The sequence below is a fragment of the Syngnathus acus genome, chromosome 22, assembly GCF_901709675.1.
Source record: "Syngnathus acus chromosome 22, fSynAcu1.2, whole genome shotgun sequence".
NCBI classification, from domain to species: Eukaryota; Metazoa; Chordata; class Actinopteri; order Syngnathiformes; family Syngnathidae; genus Syngnathus; species Syngnathus acus.
In genome coordinates, this window is record NC_051106.1 from 16,268 (window position 1) to 33,206 (window position 16,939).

The window sequence follows — 16,939 nt, forward strand, 5'->3', positions numbered from 1 at the left end:
TTAGCATTTCCGTAATTTCTCTCATATCTTGGTTGTCGTCCAGTTGTTTTATACTTGTCCTTGTTTTGTTTTCTTGTTGTTTTTTTTATCTGCCATGTAGCACTTTGAGATTCCCCCGAATATAAAGTGCGTTATAAATATAATTTATTATTATTATTATTATTATTATTATTAAGGTTGCTGAATTTTCAGTTATTCTCGTAGGTTTAGAAATCATAGGCTTAAAACAGAAAGAAGACTGACTATCCAGGAAAGACTGAGTTTGTGCCTCAGAGTCCATAATGTTGATGTTGAAATCCCCCATGAGGAAACATTTTTTATTTTCATGAGATATTATATATATTATATATATGGTTAACAAAATCAGGTATCTTCGATTTTGGAGGTTTATAAATGCACCCTATAACTGTACGATTAGACTCAATAAATACTGCTTCTCCACTCAGCTCAAAACATTGTTCAATATCAGATCTTTCTTTACATTCCAACTTACTACTAACATACAGTGAAACACCTCCTCCAATCTTGTCTTCTCTGCATCTGTGGACATTACTGTAATTGTGCAAGGCATAGTAATCAGAATTGTCTTTGTGTAGCCATGTTTCAGAGATGCCAATAACAGAAAAGGGAAAGTTGAGGATGGAGATAGAGCAAGATGGTCAAAGTTTTTAGGAAGACTACGGGCATTTACATGCAGAAGAGATACACTGGGATTATGGAATTGATCACTGGCTGTTCTAAATTCATCATCAAGTAAATATTTGCAGCTGTCAGTTACACTTTGATTCATGAAATTAAAACAATCAACATCAGAATGGTCAATAGAGGCTTTGCAGCTGACGTCATCAAGCTACCCACATTAGCTTGGCGGCCATCATGGCGGTCAACTTTTCAGTGCCGGTCAACGACTCACACACGCTTTCTTGTTATATCTGCTGCTATTTGAGCTTTAAAATGCCGGATACCTGCTGTGCTGTTGGATGTAGCAATAGACGAGGCGATAAACCAAATCTTAGCTTCTATAGATTTCCGGCGAACATGAAAAAACGTGATAAATGGATCGCGGATATTCGTCGTGAACGATGGAAACCTACGATTTACACAAGGATATGCAATGAGGACTTCATATCAGGTATGTAAACAAACTATTCACCCCTGATTTGTTTCACAAAATGTGAAATAATACAATATGGGATGATACAAATATGATTGTTGAAAATGCTGGGTGCATTTTTAGAAAGGCAGCAAGAGCAGCAAGGCAGGGAATGGGATGATTTCTTCAGTTCACCCCCCCGTTTTTATTTTGTGTTTATTTTTTCATGATGCTTGAAAACGTTATCAATGTAAATATTGAATTATATTTATTGGTTAAGTTTTCAAGCCAATCAGATGTGGCATCATGCAAAAATAAACAAATAATAAAAATGGTAGCAACTTGAACAGACAGGTACAGTATCTGAATGATTTCACTCTATTCAGTTTTTTAATATGTCAAGTTATGAAATGCCATTACAAAACAAATCGACGAGGTAATTATAAATATCTGGATATGAGCGTTCAGGCAGGTCGGCTGTTGCAAAATGCTCGGGCGATTTTAGCATGCTTCTCGGTAAAAGGTACGGATCCGTTGTGCCAACAAGGTTCAACTTCTCTCTGTGACGATTCTTGGAGTCTTCATCCAAATGCCTAACTTCGTTGGATAGCAAATCAGCCATAATTCGGAAGAAATCGGTGAAAACGTAGCGCAGAAATCAGACAATCCATACAAACACGTAGGAACGAGCTGACTAGTTGACCGCCAAGATGGCGGCATAACACAAAATCACGTGATAAAACCACGTGACTGCAAAGCCTCTATTGATACTGTATTCCATGGAGAGTCATTAGTACTGTTGATGTCAAGTTCAGTTTCTACGCTTCTATATGAGGAAATATTGTGCAATGTCGGCATCATTAAAGAAAGTAACGTCAGAAAACCGTCATGCATCACAGAGGAAGTAGGCCTACCTTTGCAAATTTGTCCAACTCCTCCAATCTCCTAACCATTGCCACTTTAGCCTGCTCAGGTGCTCCATTCAGTTTTATGTACGTATATTTTGCAGTTAGAGGACCACGTTGCTTGAATCTTTCCCTCTTTACGGAGGAACCGAGACCTCTTGGCTATGTCGGCATTGGTTTTGGTCAGATGTTCATTTAAATACACATTTGACCCTTTCAACATCCTACCTTGTTGCAGAAGGTTGGTTTTAAATTTTCTATTAGCAAACCTCATGATGATAACTGCCGGCCTGCTCTTATCTTTCTGGGGAAGAGAGTGGCAAGCTTCTATGTCATTCTCATTTATGCTGATGTGTTTTTTCTGTAGGAATTCTATCACTTGCTGCTGCACTGTATCTTCCTGATCACTAAGCTCTGTTCCCCTGGTCACAGCTCCTAACCTTGCCGCACCTGCGTATGAGCGGGGTTTTGTTGGCAGCCCGGTGATAATAACATCGTTCAATCGAGTATATTGTTCTAGATCAGAAAGCCTGTTTTCCAGTTGATCAATCTTCACATCTTTGTTTAGTCTCTTTAGTTCCTTGATTTCCTTCATCATATCCATTATAGAATCTTGCTTTGTTGTCATGCTCTCCATTTGGTGGCTCATGAGCTCCACTGACTTTCTCAAGACCTCATTAGATAGCTTTAATTCTTCCATATCCTTTTCCGAAGCCATTGCACACTTCTCTCAGAATTCTGACTTTATTCTCAGAATTCTGACTTTAGAATTCTGACTTTAAAGTCAATTTCTGACTTTAAACTCAGAATTCGACTTTATTCTCAGAATTCTGACTTTAAAGTCGGAATTCTGACTTTATTCTCAGAATTCTGACTTTAAAGTCAGAATTCCGACGGTTTAGTTCCAGGTCCAGCGTGAATCTACGTCCGAAGGCTTCCATCTGGAAAGAGCTCTGCGCCAAGTGGACGGCCTGGAAACAGAAGATTTCAAATAAATGCCAGACCAGCAGAGCTCTTTCCAGATGGAAGCCTTCGGACGTAGATTCACGCTGGACCTGGAACTAAACCGTCGGAATTCTGACTTTAAAGTCAGAATTCTGAGAATAAAGTCAGAATTCTGAGAATAAAGTCAGAATTCTGACTTTATGGCGTGGGGTGGCGGAGGGAAAGTCAGTGTGGTGTGGTTTTGACCAGAGAGGGTGCTGCAATAACCCATCTGAGAATAAAGTCTTAACCAAAAAGTTGGAATAAAAAATAACCAGAGGCAAACAATTTCTTAAAAATAAATGTATATAAAAATAAATAAGAATTCAAGGCCATTTAGGTTTAGTAATCGTTTCAACTCTAGATTAGATTAGATTAGATTAGAGTGGAGTAGATTAAATTTACTTGCAGCTCGGTGGAGCACTGGTTAGCACGGCTCAGGTTTAGGACCTGCGTGAAGCTGGCCCCCCACCCCACGCAAAATTTAAGCAAAATAGTCTGTTTCGTTTGTGCTTCGTTTGTGCTGGTTTGTGCAGCAAAAATTTTCGTTTGTGCTGCTATGGTTTTTTAGTTATGAACGATTCTTTTATAGGTCATCCAGAGTTATACTGCCTGGTCATAATAGATACATTCTCAAAATGGTTTGAATTGGCTTCAACAAAAACACTGAATGCCTTAACAGTGGCAAAAAACGTTATGTAGTAAAGAATTAATACCGAGATATGGTATTTCAGGAATTGATTCTCGTGACAGGACTGGTATAGAGTGTGAATATGTGCATGGAAAAAACTGGAAAATCATGGACAAAATGTTTAGACCTGGTCAAACTGTTCATAAATATTACAATTACTGTGGGTTTAACCCCGTATAAAATTGTTTGGGCGACAATATAGATTACCATGTTTTGAAACCAAGTGGGAAACTAAGGATGATTAAAATTTGGTAGAAATAAAAAAGAAAAAAAAGAAACAATGCTGTTTAAAAAGATCAATTTGACCTTTGCAGGATGATCTGCTGTGTCGGATCTGGACTGCCATGAAAGTATGATGTTTATATGTGTACTTTGTCAACAACCGCTGTAGATGTTAAAGAATGGGATGATTATATCTAAAATTAATGTGGATATTTTGTTTCAGGTAACTATAAGAGTTCCTGAAAAACGAAACAATTGATTGCTAATGGCAAAACAAGCTGTAAAGACAAGAAGCAAAAATTGAATATGTCATATGTATGGATTTGCGACCGATTCTTTATGTTGTATCGTTGCCATTGACCAAAGATTGTGTGACAGAGCATTCTATACAGTAATATCCATTGAAAAAAGAAAAAAGAAGCCATTGCTTTCAGAGAATGTAGTCAAGCTAAATTGTATATGTATCAACATGCCAAGATCTGGGAAAAAGCTGGAAAAACAAACAAACAAAATGTCTTTAAATTTGAGAGGCGACGATGATCTGACTGAAATTGATGCAATCAGAGTCCCCAGAGGAGTTCCTGATTAATAAGAATTAATTGACCAAATTGTAGCAGGATGGGAGTCTTCCATTTGCTGGTGGTGTACGATGAACAAGAACGTCGACATGATAAATTACAACCATTGCAACATGCAGAAATTGGGCAAACGGACACAAGCGGGACTTGAGGCAATGCACGAACAGCTAGCCACGCCTTCCCTAATGTCAATCCAGAACCGCAATGCTCTTGTTATGTTGTTGTCTGAGAAAGGAAGGGTCTGCGCAATGTTCAGGGAACAATGCTGCACCTTCATCCAGAATGACACCGCCCCTGATGGGAGCCTGACGAAGGCGATTGCAAGCTTGCAATCCCTCAAAACGAGGATGAAAGAGCACAACAAGTGGATGACTGCTTTTGGGAAGTATAAAGCCCTTGTGTCCTCAGTTACTGCTATACTCACCTTGTGTGGTTGTTGTTGTATTCCATGTCTCCGTGCTCTGTTTAATCGTCTCATCACTACAGCAATATCGCCCATGGAAGACAAGATGGCCGGGGTATGCCTAATGTCTGAACGCCAGCATGTTGATGATAACGATGATGATGATGGAATTTTTGCACTTGGGTTTACAGACTTCTTCCCAGATCTGGGTGTTTCCGAATGATAATATCGCAACGTTTATCCTTTCTTGGAGTAAACTTATTTGTGCTCATACTTGTGATCCTACGGCTGAAAATCTTTTTGAAGTGGCCGCTTTTAGGTGATAAGATGGTCTCTGAGAATTTATGATAAACAGGAGGGAATTGTTAGAAAAATGTATATTCATGCGTTCTCTAATCGATGCTTTACCGCAATATTACTGCAATATATGCTTGCTGTTTGGCCTTTGCTGTTTTTATGATGTACCACAGAAGAGAGAGGTTACAGTTGGGTCCGACAGGTCGCAGCGGACAACTCAGCAAAATGAAGACATCTACCAAGACAGTTCCTTTTAACAAAGACCCTTTTGATCTGATCAACAACATGCCTCATCGCGATCTCGCACCCCCCAATGAACCTGCAAGTGATCACTCATGTTTCCTGATTTCATCACAGACACAAAGAATGGTTGCTGATCACTCATACTCCTCATCACACTGTTCCTTTTTTAGTATGTAACACCTTGTGATTTTTCTGCTTACGAGACAAAGCCCACGTGCTTTCCCCCTCCCCTTTAGGGGCTTTGTCTCATTTTGTGGGTAGGGCCAATCCAAATAAAAAGCGCAGGAGTGCATACAGATATTTAGTGTAGTGAGATTGTTGTAAGCGATCTGTACTGCACTCCTCGCGAGAAAAGAACTAATATTCCGTCTCACTTGTGGTTTGTTTGCTGATGCTCTTCTCTTAATAGTTATTCAGTCAGCGAATTAAACCTGACAGGTGAGGAAACAGAAAACACTTCCATAAAGTCAGCCTTAAAAACTTTAAAAGTTAAGATTAGTCGAAAATAGATGGTGCATCATAAACTTGCCCCTGTACTTGACTTTTGATCCGCAGTTTGTCGGTGAAAAAAGTTCTGCTGAGTCTTCAAATTAGCTGTCAACCTCTCCACTGTAGCCGCTCGTTCATGTGTTGACTCCTAGCGTAGTTAGCATGCTTCGTAGCAAAGTGACGGCTAATATTGTGCTCCTTGCAACCGTTTCTTGGCATATCAGACATAACGGCATTGATTGGACTTATGCGAAAAAATATTCTGTTGTCAACTCTTTTTGAAACACTCGGCACTCAGTGTCCACCTTTCTTTTCCCTGGCACACTCATTTTGATGGAGGTATTCCAGGGGAAGGTTTGTGGGTGGCTTTGGCGTAAAACTGTATCTGAAAGCTCAGTGCGCGAATTACGAGAATGCTGACGTCACAGCCCACACTCGAAATTCGGCACTGATAGAAAGCGGAGTGCGCCGGGTCCGTACTACTGAGTACGTACACGCACTTGTGAGTATGCACGGCGCTTTCTGACGCGGCTTACGGGTGTAAATGCGCGGGCGGGCGTTTCTCTATCTACTGGGGAAATGCAGTCATTGAAGGGAAAATGACCTAACACAATGCATAATAATACAATTTATTCAGGTTTAGCGGGCCGGGTTTGCCCAAGTCTGATATAGATTATGCACGTAGTTGGGGACTACGTACTTCCCTCCAGGGCTGAATGGATGACTGCGCTGTACCTAGACCCAGTAGCTGACTTTACGGGCTGGATCTTTGTCACTAGCGCATATCCTCGGCGGCGGTTCTCAGCACGAAGCAAATGTTGGTCAATTCGCAGACAAGCGCAGGCTAGCGGAGCTGCGAGAGGGAGGTCTGCGCCTGTCCGTGATCACAGTCGATTTAAGTAATGGCCAATCAAAGCGGCTCTTGTCATTGGACTGAATGGAGAATGGGCAGTTGCGAGGGCTTGACACCGCTTCTTCATCCACCGACTGATTACACGCCATCAGGAGCAACTGGGACTTAGGTGTCTTGCTCATGGACATTTTCACGTGGTCACAGTGGATGGGAAGCCTCTGGGTTGGGAGATGACCACCCTACTGCTGATCCACGGCGCCACCATTCAATTTGAGTCTTACCTCAGAGAGGGTCAAGAGCTCGTCTAGCGCAGCGGAGGAAATCAATGGTGACCTTTAATCCCTTTACGGGTATAGCACGAGTGAGCAAGCAAGTGAAGGGCGGCCGAGCGTCCAAAGCTCAAAATGTGGACAGCTGAACAAAAACAAATTCAAATCTCTCAGCGTGCAATCATGGGCCAACATTTAAGCTGTCCGTCGCAAGTAAGTCAACTCTCTGTCGTCTTCTTCTTCTTCCATTTACACCTTCATTTTCCTTCGCCGCAGGCCATCTTTCCAAGACACACAACTACACCTGCACTCTATCTGGGATCCGTTGTCAAGACACGCGCTCTCTGCGAAGCGACTAAAATATAATAGAACGGGGTAGAACACAAATAGCCTCCAGCAGTGAGGCCAGGTGCACAGCCGCAAAGTGAGCGTTAATTGACGTCAGATCAACTGCATTTATTTGCCCTGCGAGCGGCTGGCGACCAGCCCAGGGTGATGTGTGGAGATTTATGAATGGCACGCAAGGAGCTTATTTCTGCGGTGGCTTGACAATACGAGGCACACAAAGGCACGCTCCGTGACGGACTTGGTTTTCCACCAGATTCTTTTCGATTGATTTTTCATGCTTGAGATTTGGCTACGGCATCTATTGGTTGGGTGCATGCGGTCATCAAATCCAGTCCTTATCCAGCAAATTCTTTCAAGTGGATGTCGAGTTGCTTCCAATCCAATGTTCTTTGCCCCCCCCCCACCCTAACCCCCCCCCCCCCCCCCCCCCCGCAACACACACACACTCGTCACCCTGACCAACACGAGAGAACCAAGAAGATTTGTTATCGGCCAATGCAGGGGACAGCTCTCCCTTCCGTCGACTCAAAGTGCTCTTGTTCTCACATCATGTTTTCTCTGGCATCGGTCACGTGACGCTGGCATTGTGAGCCCAAGTCAAGTCAAAAACAGAGGGTGCTAAAATGTCGCAAGGTTCCGATCCATCGGTCACCGGTCACGGTCGGCCACTATCCGAGGAAAAAGCATTGACACTCAGAAAAAGCAAGCCCACGCAACTCGTACTTTGCAGCCTGCGGCTAACAAGAGGCCATGTCTAATGTCGCTTCACACATTTACGCACAAAACCAACCAGTACCTCAATCATAAAAGATGGTTGCGCATTGTCTGTCCTGTTCATTTTTAAATCATGTCTTCATTCAACATAGTTAGGTTTTGAAAATAGGATAGATGTGTGTTCATTGGCTGTTTTTTAGTTCCAAGCATCTGTAAACCGCGGGTCCCACGGTCACCGCTGAACACGACAGGCAGCATGCTGCACCCGGCTTCCGGCGCCATCACACAAATAATCAGGTGTGGCAGGAGTCAATCTTGTAAAAATTTGAAATGAAATAAACAGCGGTGATGTGACAAGTCTTGAAAAAAAACAACGAAATCTTGCCACAACAAAGAGCAGCAGAGTGTGAGCTGAACTTGAAGTTGAGTGTTTGTTACAAAATGCAATTCCCTACACAAGCAAGATGGGCCAGCATTTAGCTTACTGAGCTAGCATGTTAGCATGAGTAAGTTAGTGGGCTTCACTTATGGTAAAGACGCATGCTTGTTTCTTTTGTTTGACTCGGGTGGCTCCGCAGCACTAGCGATCATAAAGTAGGCCACATGCAAGCTAGCTTGAACTTACCCAGGTCAATGTACAACAAGCTACAAGCTAACATGTTTAGCTTGACACACTGACAAGGTGAAGTCATTCATAGCCCAAAGCTCAAACCGTTTGACACGATAAAAGTTGCTATGATTCAGAGTAGAAAGCTGAGACCACACAATCACGCGTTTTTTTTGCACTCAATGCGGATCCAAGCTACGGCTTGAGAAGCAATGATTCTGAGGGGGGGGAGTAAATTGATCGACGAGGCAAAATGTTTGGTGGAGCGCCTTCTGTTGTTCGAGGACGTGTTGACCCAACCTCGTGGACGCTGTGGACGCGGCGACCTGGCCACTGTTTGACTACAAGCGCTCTTTTTGTCTGGCCCGCAGAACTGCGTCACAGCGTCTGTGCAGTTTGCTTTGGAGGAGGAAAACCATGAATTGGAGTGACACAGATGGTTTTATAAACGTGTTATTTATGTAATAGTTATTTGAATAACTCTGAATACCTATTGTTTAGCCTGTTGTTACTCGTTCATGTCTGTTCTCGGTGTTGGATTTTGTCGAATAAATTTCCCCCAAAATGCGACTTATACTCCGAGCGACTTATATATGTTTTTTTCACGTTATTGTGCATTTTACGGCTAATACGACCTATATTCCGGAGCGACTTTTAGTCCGAAAAATACGGTAAATACTTGGGGAATGCTACAGAATGATGTTTGGAAATGGAATGGGTTAAATTGGTCAAGTAATGTTGGAATTAGAAGGAAAATTTCTTTTTGTAAAATTTTGTGTGAATTTTAAAGTTGAAAATTTTTAATTTTTAGTAAGTGGGAAGTTTTGGAATAGGTAGGCATAAACTGAACAATTAAAAGTTGGAATGGGTTGAATTGAGAAACGAGAAGGGAAAAACAAAATTTTGCGGAATTTTGTGTGAATTTTAAAAGTGACAATCCTCCCCAATGTAATTTGAATGAGCTGAATGATGTGAATTTCAAACGGTAACAATGTAAATGTGAAATGTCGAATGTGCCGTTAAGAACAAATGGGGAAAATTTGGCTGAAAATTTGTGAATTTTGCGAAAACTGATCATTTTATTGAATGAGACAAATCCAAGCACGTCCACTTCACATTAATAAAGGACAGTAATAACGTGTGAAGGCCTTCGCCTTCACAAAATAGAATACATGAAGTATATATACGTAATACCTGCAATTTTTATTTTTTCATTTAGCAAAACGGGTGGCACACTAGTTAGTACGTCCACGTTCAGAGGGTGCGAGTTCAATTCCACCACCCTGTGTGGAGTTTGCATGTTCTCCCCATGCCGGCGTGGCTTTTCTTCGGGCATTCCGGTTTCCTCCCACATCCCAAAAACATGCATGGTTGGCTGATTGAGCACTCCAGCCCGTAGGTGTAAGTGCGAGTGCAGATGGTTGTTCGTCTCTGTACCCTACGATAGGCTGGCAACCAGTTCTAGGTGTCCCCCGCCTACTGCCCGATGACTACTGGGATAGGCTTCAACACACCCGTGACCCCCGTGGGGACCAGTGGTATAGAACAGCGGTCCCCAACCTTTTTTGCGCCACGGACCGGTTACATGTCAGATCATATTTTCACGGACCGGCCTTTATATAAATATGTAAATAATTTCACATAGATAGGACGTTAGAAAGGGAAGCAGGGTTTTCTGTGCTTTTTTGGCAATCTCGGGATATTCTGCTTTGATTTTTCTTGGAAGTTGTAGCCTCTTCTTCTGTCTCCTCATTGGGCCTTTTCTTCTTTCCAAAGAAGCTTTCCAAACATCTCTTTTTCTTCCTGATTTTTGCTAGCTTCGCGGGCTCGAGTGGGGTAACATGTCACGTGACCGGGACGACCGTGTCAAGAGGCACAGATGCAGCGACGGATGTAATTGGGAGAGAATCCCCAATTTTTTTTTTATAGTTTTCAAAATAAATTCATACTTATTTTTGCTAGCTTTGCGGCCTCGACTGGGGGGCGTATTGATCTGAATTAATTAATCGTCCATAAAAAAATGTTTTTTTTTCTGTGCGGTACCAAATGACCCACGGACCGGTCCGCGGCCCAGTGGTTCGGGACCACTGGTATATAAAATGGATGGATGGATTTAGCAAAACGTACTTCCCAGCCCTCTTGTGTCTTTTGAGTGTTGGCTTTGTTTGTGGTGCTCAGCTTTGTTCCAGTGGAGGCGTGGATGTTGGATCTGGGGGACCCCGCCTCTACTTCGGACTTTGGCATTCCTGATGCCATTGCCATGGAAACATCTCTGAACGCACTACTGGACTGAGTCGAGGTTGAATGCAGTCTACGAAAAAAAAGTGCATCCCAGCCACCTTCAGCAACACGCCTTCCCAATTGTCACGATGGAGCCAAATACAACCGAAGCTCCATTTTTTTCGTCGTATTCTAAATGGACGATATAGACCTTAGGAAGTTAAATGACTAGCTTAGTGCTAATTATTTTATTTCCGCGACTAATTTAAAGGCGTTTGATGAGAAGTCGGAACAGCACTCCATTGTGCAACCACAGAGACGGCGATCGGTAAGGGCTTTGATCTTTATGACTGCTTATGCTAATAGGAAAGGACGTCCCTACATGATCGCTACCCCAATTGGTGATATAATGTTTTTTAAATACTATCATATTAATTTTCACCCAGAACAATGTTATTCCCAAAATACAAACAAGTGTATCTTGGTACCTATTTCCCTACTGCAATTTCTCAATACACTCGTATGCACGGCTCTGATTTTATTACACTCCCAAGACTTTCTAAGCCAGGGGTGCTCAATACGTCGATCGCGATCGACCGGTCGATCGCCAAGCCACTATTGGTCGATCGCGTGATAATATTTTTTTTTTTTTCGCACTTGACGCGCGTACAAACAACGGCGCTAACAACACAACACAAACACGCTAGCTCGCGAGTTCCCTCCAATTGTCAGGACCCTGTTTTTTCTCTTAAACTTAAGAAAGGGTATAAAAATGAGTGGGGCAGCTGGCCATAGTAAGAAGTATCACTTTCATAGGGAATGGGAGTAGGACTTTTTTTTCACGATATATATAAAAAAAATTTTTTTTTTAGTGGGTAGATCTTTGTGACTTGGTCATTTCAAAAGTAGCTCGCGAGCTCAAAAAGTTTGCCCACCCCTGTTCTAAGCAATTCATGCATGCACTTTTGAGGTTAATGCGCCAAATTCTGGACCCCAAAGTCTGCGTGAAATCGAGGTTCAGCCCTAACATGTTGCTGCGGCAGCACAAGAATGAATTGGAAAGGAAATCTCCAAAATGGAAACTATCAGCTTGAATTAGAGGCATCTCCAACAAAGGACAACAGTTTCCCATCTTTAACTTTGGCACTTTGCAAGTGAAAGGCATGCTCGATGGGGTTGGGCTCAGAACATTCTGGCATCATTCTTCGGGTGGATCGTTGACCACCCGCACCGTGAAGCGCGGTCTGTATTCGGCCGAATGCGAGAAGCTCATCAGATCGGAGCAAACATTTGAGAATTCATCCTCACGTCAAGGAACACAAATTGATATTTGGCAACATTTTGCCGGTCTGTTGTTTTGTTCAAGCTGAACAAAACTGGAATCGTCTGTCTGTCAGTCCATCATGTTATTCTAACTGCGCTTTTGTCAGTAAATTTGGAATTAGTCTCCCAGCCGAAAAAGTAGTCAGGAGTACCGTTTTTTTCCGTGTATAATGTGCCCCCATGTATAATACGCACCCTAAAAATGGCATGTTGATGCTGGAAAAAAGCCTGTACCCATGTATAATACGCACCCAATTTTTTTTTTTTTGTTTTTTTTTTTAAGTCCCAATGATCGTCACACACGCAGGGAGGCAATGGGTCCCATTTTTGTAGTCTTTGGTATGGTCTTAACTAGGCTGGATGTATTTTTTTTTGTTGGCGTTGATTTCTCCGACTGCCCATAAAGGCACCACCGCGATCAGATGAAAAGAGAGGAAAGTGACGTGCGGACATGTGAAAAAGGCGGCTCTGTATGGGAGAGACGTTGAAGAGGAATAAAAACACCCTTGGAAACCAAAACTTGCCCCTCGTCGTGACTCGGAGCCGCAACAAATGTTTTGGATTTGTGTAGGGTACATTGTGACAGCAAACGAGCAGGTGATCGAGCAAGCGTCTGATACGAGAGCATTGCGTTCGTATGGAGCATGTTTGAAGTGAACAGCAGAGACGAAAGGAACAAGGCAAAGTGTTGTGAAATAAAATATTACCTGTAATACGCATTTTGTTATTTGCTGATTGTATTAAACTATCACATTCATTGTCAGTCAAGAAAAGAAGAGGACTATTATCCCTTCTTTGACGAAAAGACCAGAGCACAGTACAAACACACTATTGTTCTTGTAACGTGTTTTGTATTTAAGTCCTGTCTGCCCCTCGCTCACCGTCGGATCATTGCATGTGTTACTGTCATGATGTCTGTTTGGTTTCTGTTCCTGTCTTTGGTAATGTCACCCTGTCTTTTTGTTCCACGTCTTTGTCGGTCAGTCCTGTTGTTGGTTTTGTTGTACCATGATTTTCTTAAAAAAAAAAAAAAGAAAAATTAAAAAAAAAAAAAATTTAAAAAAATTTGTACCCATGTATAATGCGCACCCCAGATTTCAGGACAATAAATTAGTTAAATTTTGCGTATTATACACGGAAAAAAACGGTAGTCCTTTTGTCTTCTGTGAACGGCACATGCAAAGTCGTTGTCTTCTTTGTGAGTCCCTCTCACACATGCGCACACAATCCAGCATTGAAATGTTTATTCATCACGTTGCCGTACGGGATCCCATCAATAAAAGTCAACATGTGGAAACTTTGTACACCTTGTCATTCTTGTCTCTGTGGCAACGATGCTGAGGGATTGTTTACATCCGTGTGTTCCATGCAACCCTTCAAACCGCACACACACTTATACACACACTTATGTATACACACACACACACAGGAACGGAATCGCACAAAGCGCGAGTGCATTCGGATACTTTGAAACAGGGAATGAAACAATAAAAGCATTGGGAGAAGTCAGGCGGATGGGACGGGCTCGGTCACGTGGGCGGGTGTCCGTTGCTGTCGCGCAGCAAGGGGTTGAAGGAGAGTGCAAAGTTGGTAGAACGACGGCCACTCGTGAGACGGCGCCACCAAGGACGCCAAGGCCAGCGGCAGGACCACCAACAGGGCGCGCTGCAACAGGGGCCGGTGGACGGGGAGGTGCCCGCTGCTCTTATTGCTCCCACCGCTCCCCCCGGCTCGCTCCCTGCAAGGAAAAACAGCAACTGGCATGGCAATTTAGCAGAAAGACACAACATCAGTGGGAATTAGGAAAGTAGTAGCTGCTATTTTCTTGCCGTAAGAAGTACAGACATGCAGTACACACAAGCTTTCCATCAGTCTTTTGAAATGTGCATGTGCAAAAAAGTACCTTGTATGCATGGGTGCCTGTCCATCGTCATTTGGCTCCTCCCCTTCCTCCTGAAACACACAGAGTCACACAAAGTGCATTGCGCAGTCCACCAAAGCCAGCGGCCTACCTTGTGCCGTCCAAGGGCGCGCAGGTCTCGGTCGAGGCGTTTGCGGACGTGCCTGAGGAGCAGTTTCACCTCGTTGCCCACGGTGTGAACTTTCTCCTCTACGCAGTCCTCGTTGTCGGGGCCCGCCAGGGACATGCGGTCAGAGGAGGCCGTGCCTCCCCTGCCATCATGAAAAGGGGAAAAAACAAATTCAATTGGTTTTATTATAAAGTCATTTTCCTTTTAATTTCAGTAGTTTTGTATCATTTTGAACCAAAATCGCTGAATTTTTATAGTTATGTTAAAACCGAAGACGAGTCGCTCGGAGGAGGCAACTTCCTGCCTTGCCTCCTCGGTAAGGCTTGTTTGATCTATAGACCATCAGCTTAACTACGGAAATGAGTTAATATAGAGACCTGGCGCACTTGGATCTTATTGTAGCAACCATGCGGGGCTGCAGTACTCCAGGTGGCCTGGAAAACATGGTACGGTCTTAACTCCTACACGGAGCGGAGTCCGACACAAAACGGACACCGGGTTGCCGGGAAAACGCGGAATGTTTTTTTCTCCAGCACGGAACGGACTCCAACACGGAGCGGCCCCCGGGTGGCCAGGATAAAACAAATTGGATTTCACTCCAACTCAGAGTGGACTGCACTTCATGTGGCACAGAAAATGTGGAGTGGATTTCTCTCTACTTCGCCCCCTACCTAAACACAGCCCCACAGCCACAATCAAAATGGATCTCCTCGACATCCAAGCACTCACCCGTAAATCATCATTTATTCACGACCTCATCCTGGACAAAGGCTTAGACATAATGTGCCTGACTGAGACCTGGCAACCACCGGATGTCTATCAATCCCTCAATGAAGCCTGTCCCTCTGGTTATAAATACATAACTAAACCTCGCAGCACTGGCCCGTGGCGGTGGCCTGGCTGTACTCCACCGTCTTGATCTAGAGCTGTCCCCCCTCCCTCTACCTGATTACTCCTCATTCGAATCCCTTGCATTCAAATGTAAACCTCCATATTCTATGACAGTTTTACTTATTTACCGCCCTCCTAAACCAAACTCCGCTTTCATTCCAGAACTACACGATCTACTCACTACCCTCTGTACCTCCACTTCCTCTAATCTAACCATACTAGGTGATGTTAACATCCATGTCGACACCCCCTCCCGCCCCCCTGCCTCTGACCTGTTGCAACTATTGGACTGTTTACACCTCACTCAACATGTAAATGTCCCCACTCAGCCTTTCCCACACCACCACTCCAAACCCAAGCGGGAAATCTCATTCAGAAATTTCAAAAACATCAACCAAGACACTATAGCACAGGACCTCCAGCTTCTCTCCTCCTCCTCTGACACCTTTCCATCAGTCAGCAAGGCAGTGGACCATTACAATAACCCTTTGGCCAAACTTCTAGGTATCCACGCCCCCATAAAAAACAAAACAGTCACTTTTTCACGCTCAGTCCCCTGGTACACCAGTGAGCTGCATCTGATGAAGTCAACTGGACGCATCCTGGAGCGTCGTCTCAAAGCCTCAGGACTGACCGTGCACAAACAGGCCTACAAAGAACATCAGAAGGCCTACTCAAAAGCCCTTGGGACTGCACATGCCCAGTTCTACTCCAATATCATAAACAATACCCCTGGAAATTCAAAACAGCTCTTTTCAACCATCAACCACTTTCTCAAACCCCAACCCACCACTCCAACAGAATTCTCAGAGGTAGTGTGCAATAACTTTATGACCTTCTTTACCGCTAAGGTTGACAGCATCCGCACCCAGTTCCTCTCCTCTTCTGGCCCCTCCACTTCACCTCCTCCCCCCTTCCTTCCACCCGGGACAGTCCAGCCTCTCCGCAGCTTCTCCCCTATCTTGCAGTCGGAGGTAGAGGACATCATCAAAAAGATGAAACCCTCCACATGTGCCCTGGACCCTTTCCCCACAGCCCTTATTAAACAACAAACCTCAGCCATTAGTCCCCTAATAACCAATGTCATCAACCTCTCACTCCAGTCTGGCTCTGTACCCCCTGCATTGAAGACAGCCATCATTACCCCCCTGCTCAAAAAACCCTCACTTGACGCGGACAACCTTGCCAACTACAGACAGATATCAAACCTCCCGTTCCTCTCCAAGGTTCTGGAAAAAGTGGTAGCTGCCCAACTTCACACTCATCTCACCCGCAATAACATTGCTGAGAAATTTCAATCCGGTTTTCGCTATGGCCACAGCACTGAAACAGCCCTTGTTAGGGTCACCAACGACCTTCTCATGGCTGCCGATGCAGACTCCCCGTCACTCCTCATTCTTTTGGATCTGTCCGCTGCATTTGACACTGTCCACCACAATATCCTCCTTAACCAACTTCACTCCACTGGATTCTCTGGCACTGCTCTAACCTGGCTTCAGTCCTACCTCTCGAACCGAACCGAGTACGTTTCCCTGCGAGGAAAAAAATCCGACACACACACTGTCACCTCCGGTGTCCCCCAGGGATCTGTACTCGGTCCTGCCCTCTTCACTCTCTACATGCTACCCCTCGGCAATATAATCAGGAAGTTCGGCATCTCATATCAGTTATGCGGACGACTCCCAGCTATACCTCAAACTCGACCCCCCGCCCTCCACAACCCAGCCTCCTCCATCTCCCTCATCCATCCTCTCCCTGTGTCTGGATGAGATAAAGGCG

The 16,939-nt window shown here is 44.0% G+C and overlaps 1 protein-coding gene and 1 long non-coding RNA gene across 6 annotated transcripts in view; one reads left to right on the plus strand and one right to left on the minus strand.

The window, feature by feature from the left end:
- LOC119116781 overlaps positions 1–16,939 on the plus strand; it is a 22,471-nt gene continuing 5,532 nt past the window's right edge. Inside the window, exons 1-2 of the long non-coding RNA XR_005096362.1 lie at positions 1–11; positions 11,916–11,920. This is a non-coding gene — a long non-coding RNA (uncharacterized LOC119116781). The remainder of the gene's footprint in view (positions 12–11,915; positions 11,921–16,939) is intronic.
- LOC119116779 (nesprin-1-like) overlaps positions 13,469–16,939 on the minus strand; it is a 25,212-nt gene continuing 21,741 nt past the window's right edge. For 4 of the 5 annotated variants that reach the window (XM_037242457.1, XM_037242456.1, XM_037242459.1 and 1 more), the window contains 3 exons: positions 14,252–14,411; positions 14,143–14,192; positions 13,469–13,977 (listed from right to left, as the gene is read on the minus strand). In XM_037242457.1, coding sequence (XP_037098352.1) covers positions 13,746–13,977; positions 14,143–14,192; positions 14,252–14,411 — 442 coding nt within the window. In that variant the 3' untranslated portion in view covers positions 13,469–13,745. The remainder of the gene's footprint in view (positions 13,978–14,142; positions 14,193–14,251; positions 14,412–16,939) is intronic. The other variant, XM_037242458.1, reaches the window with a different exon arrangement.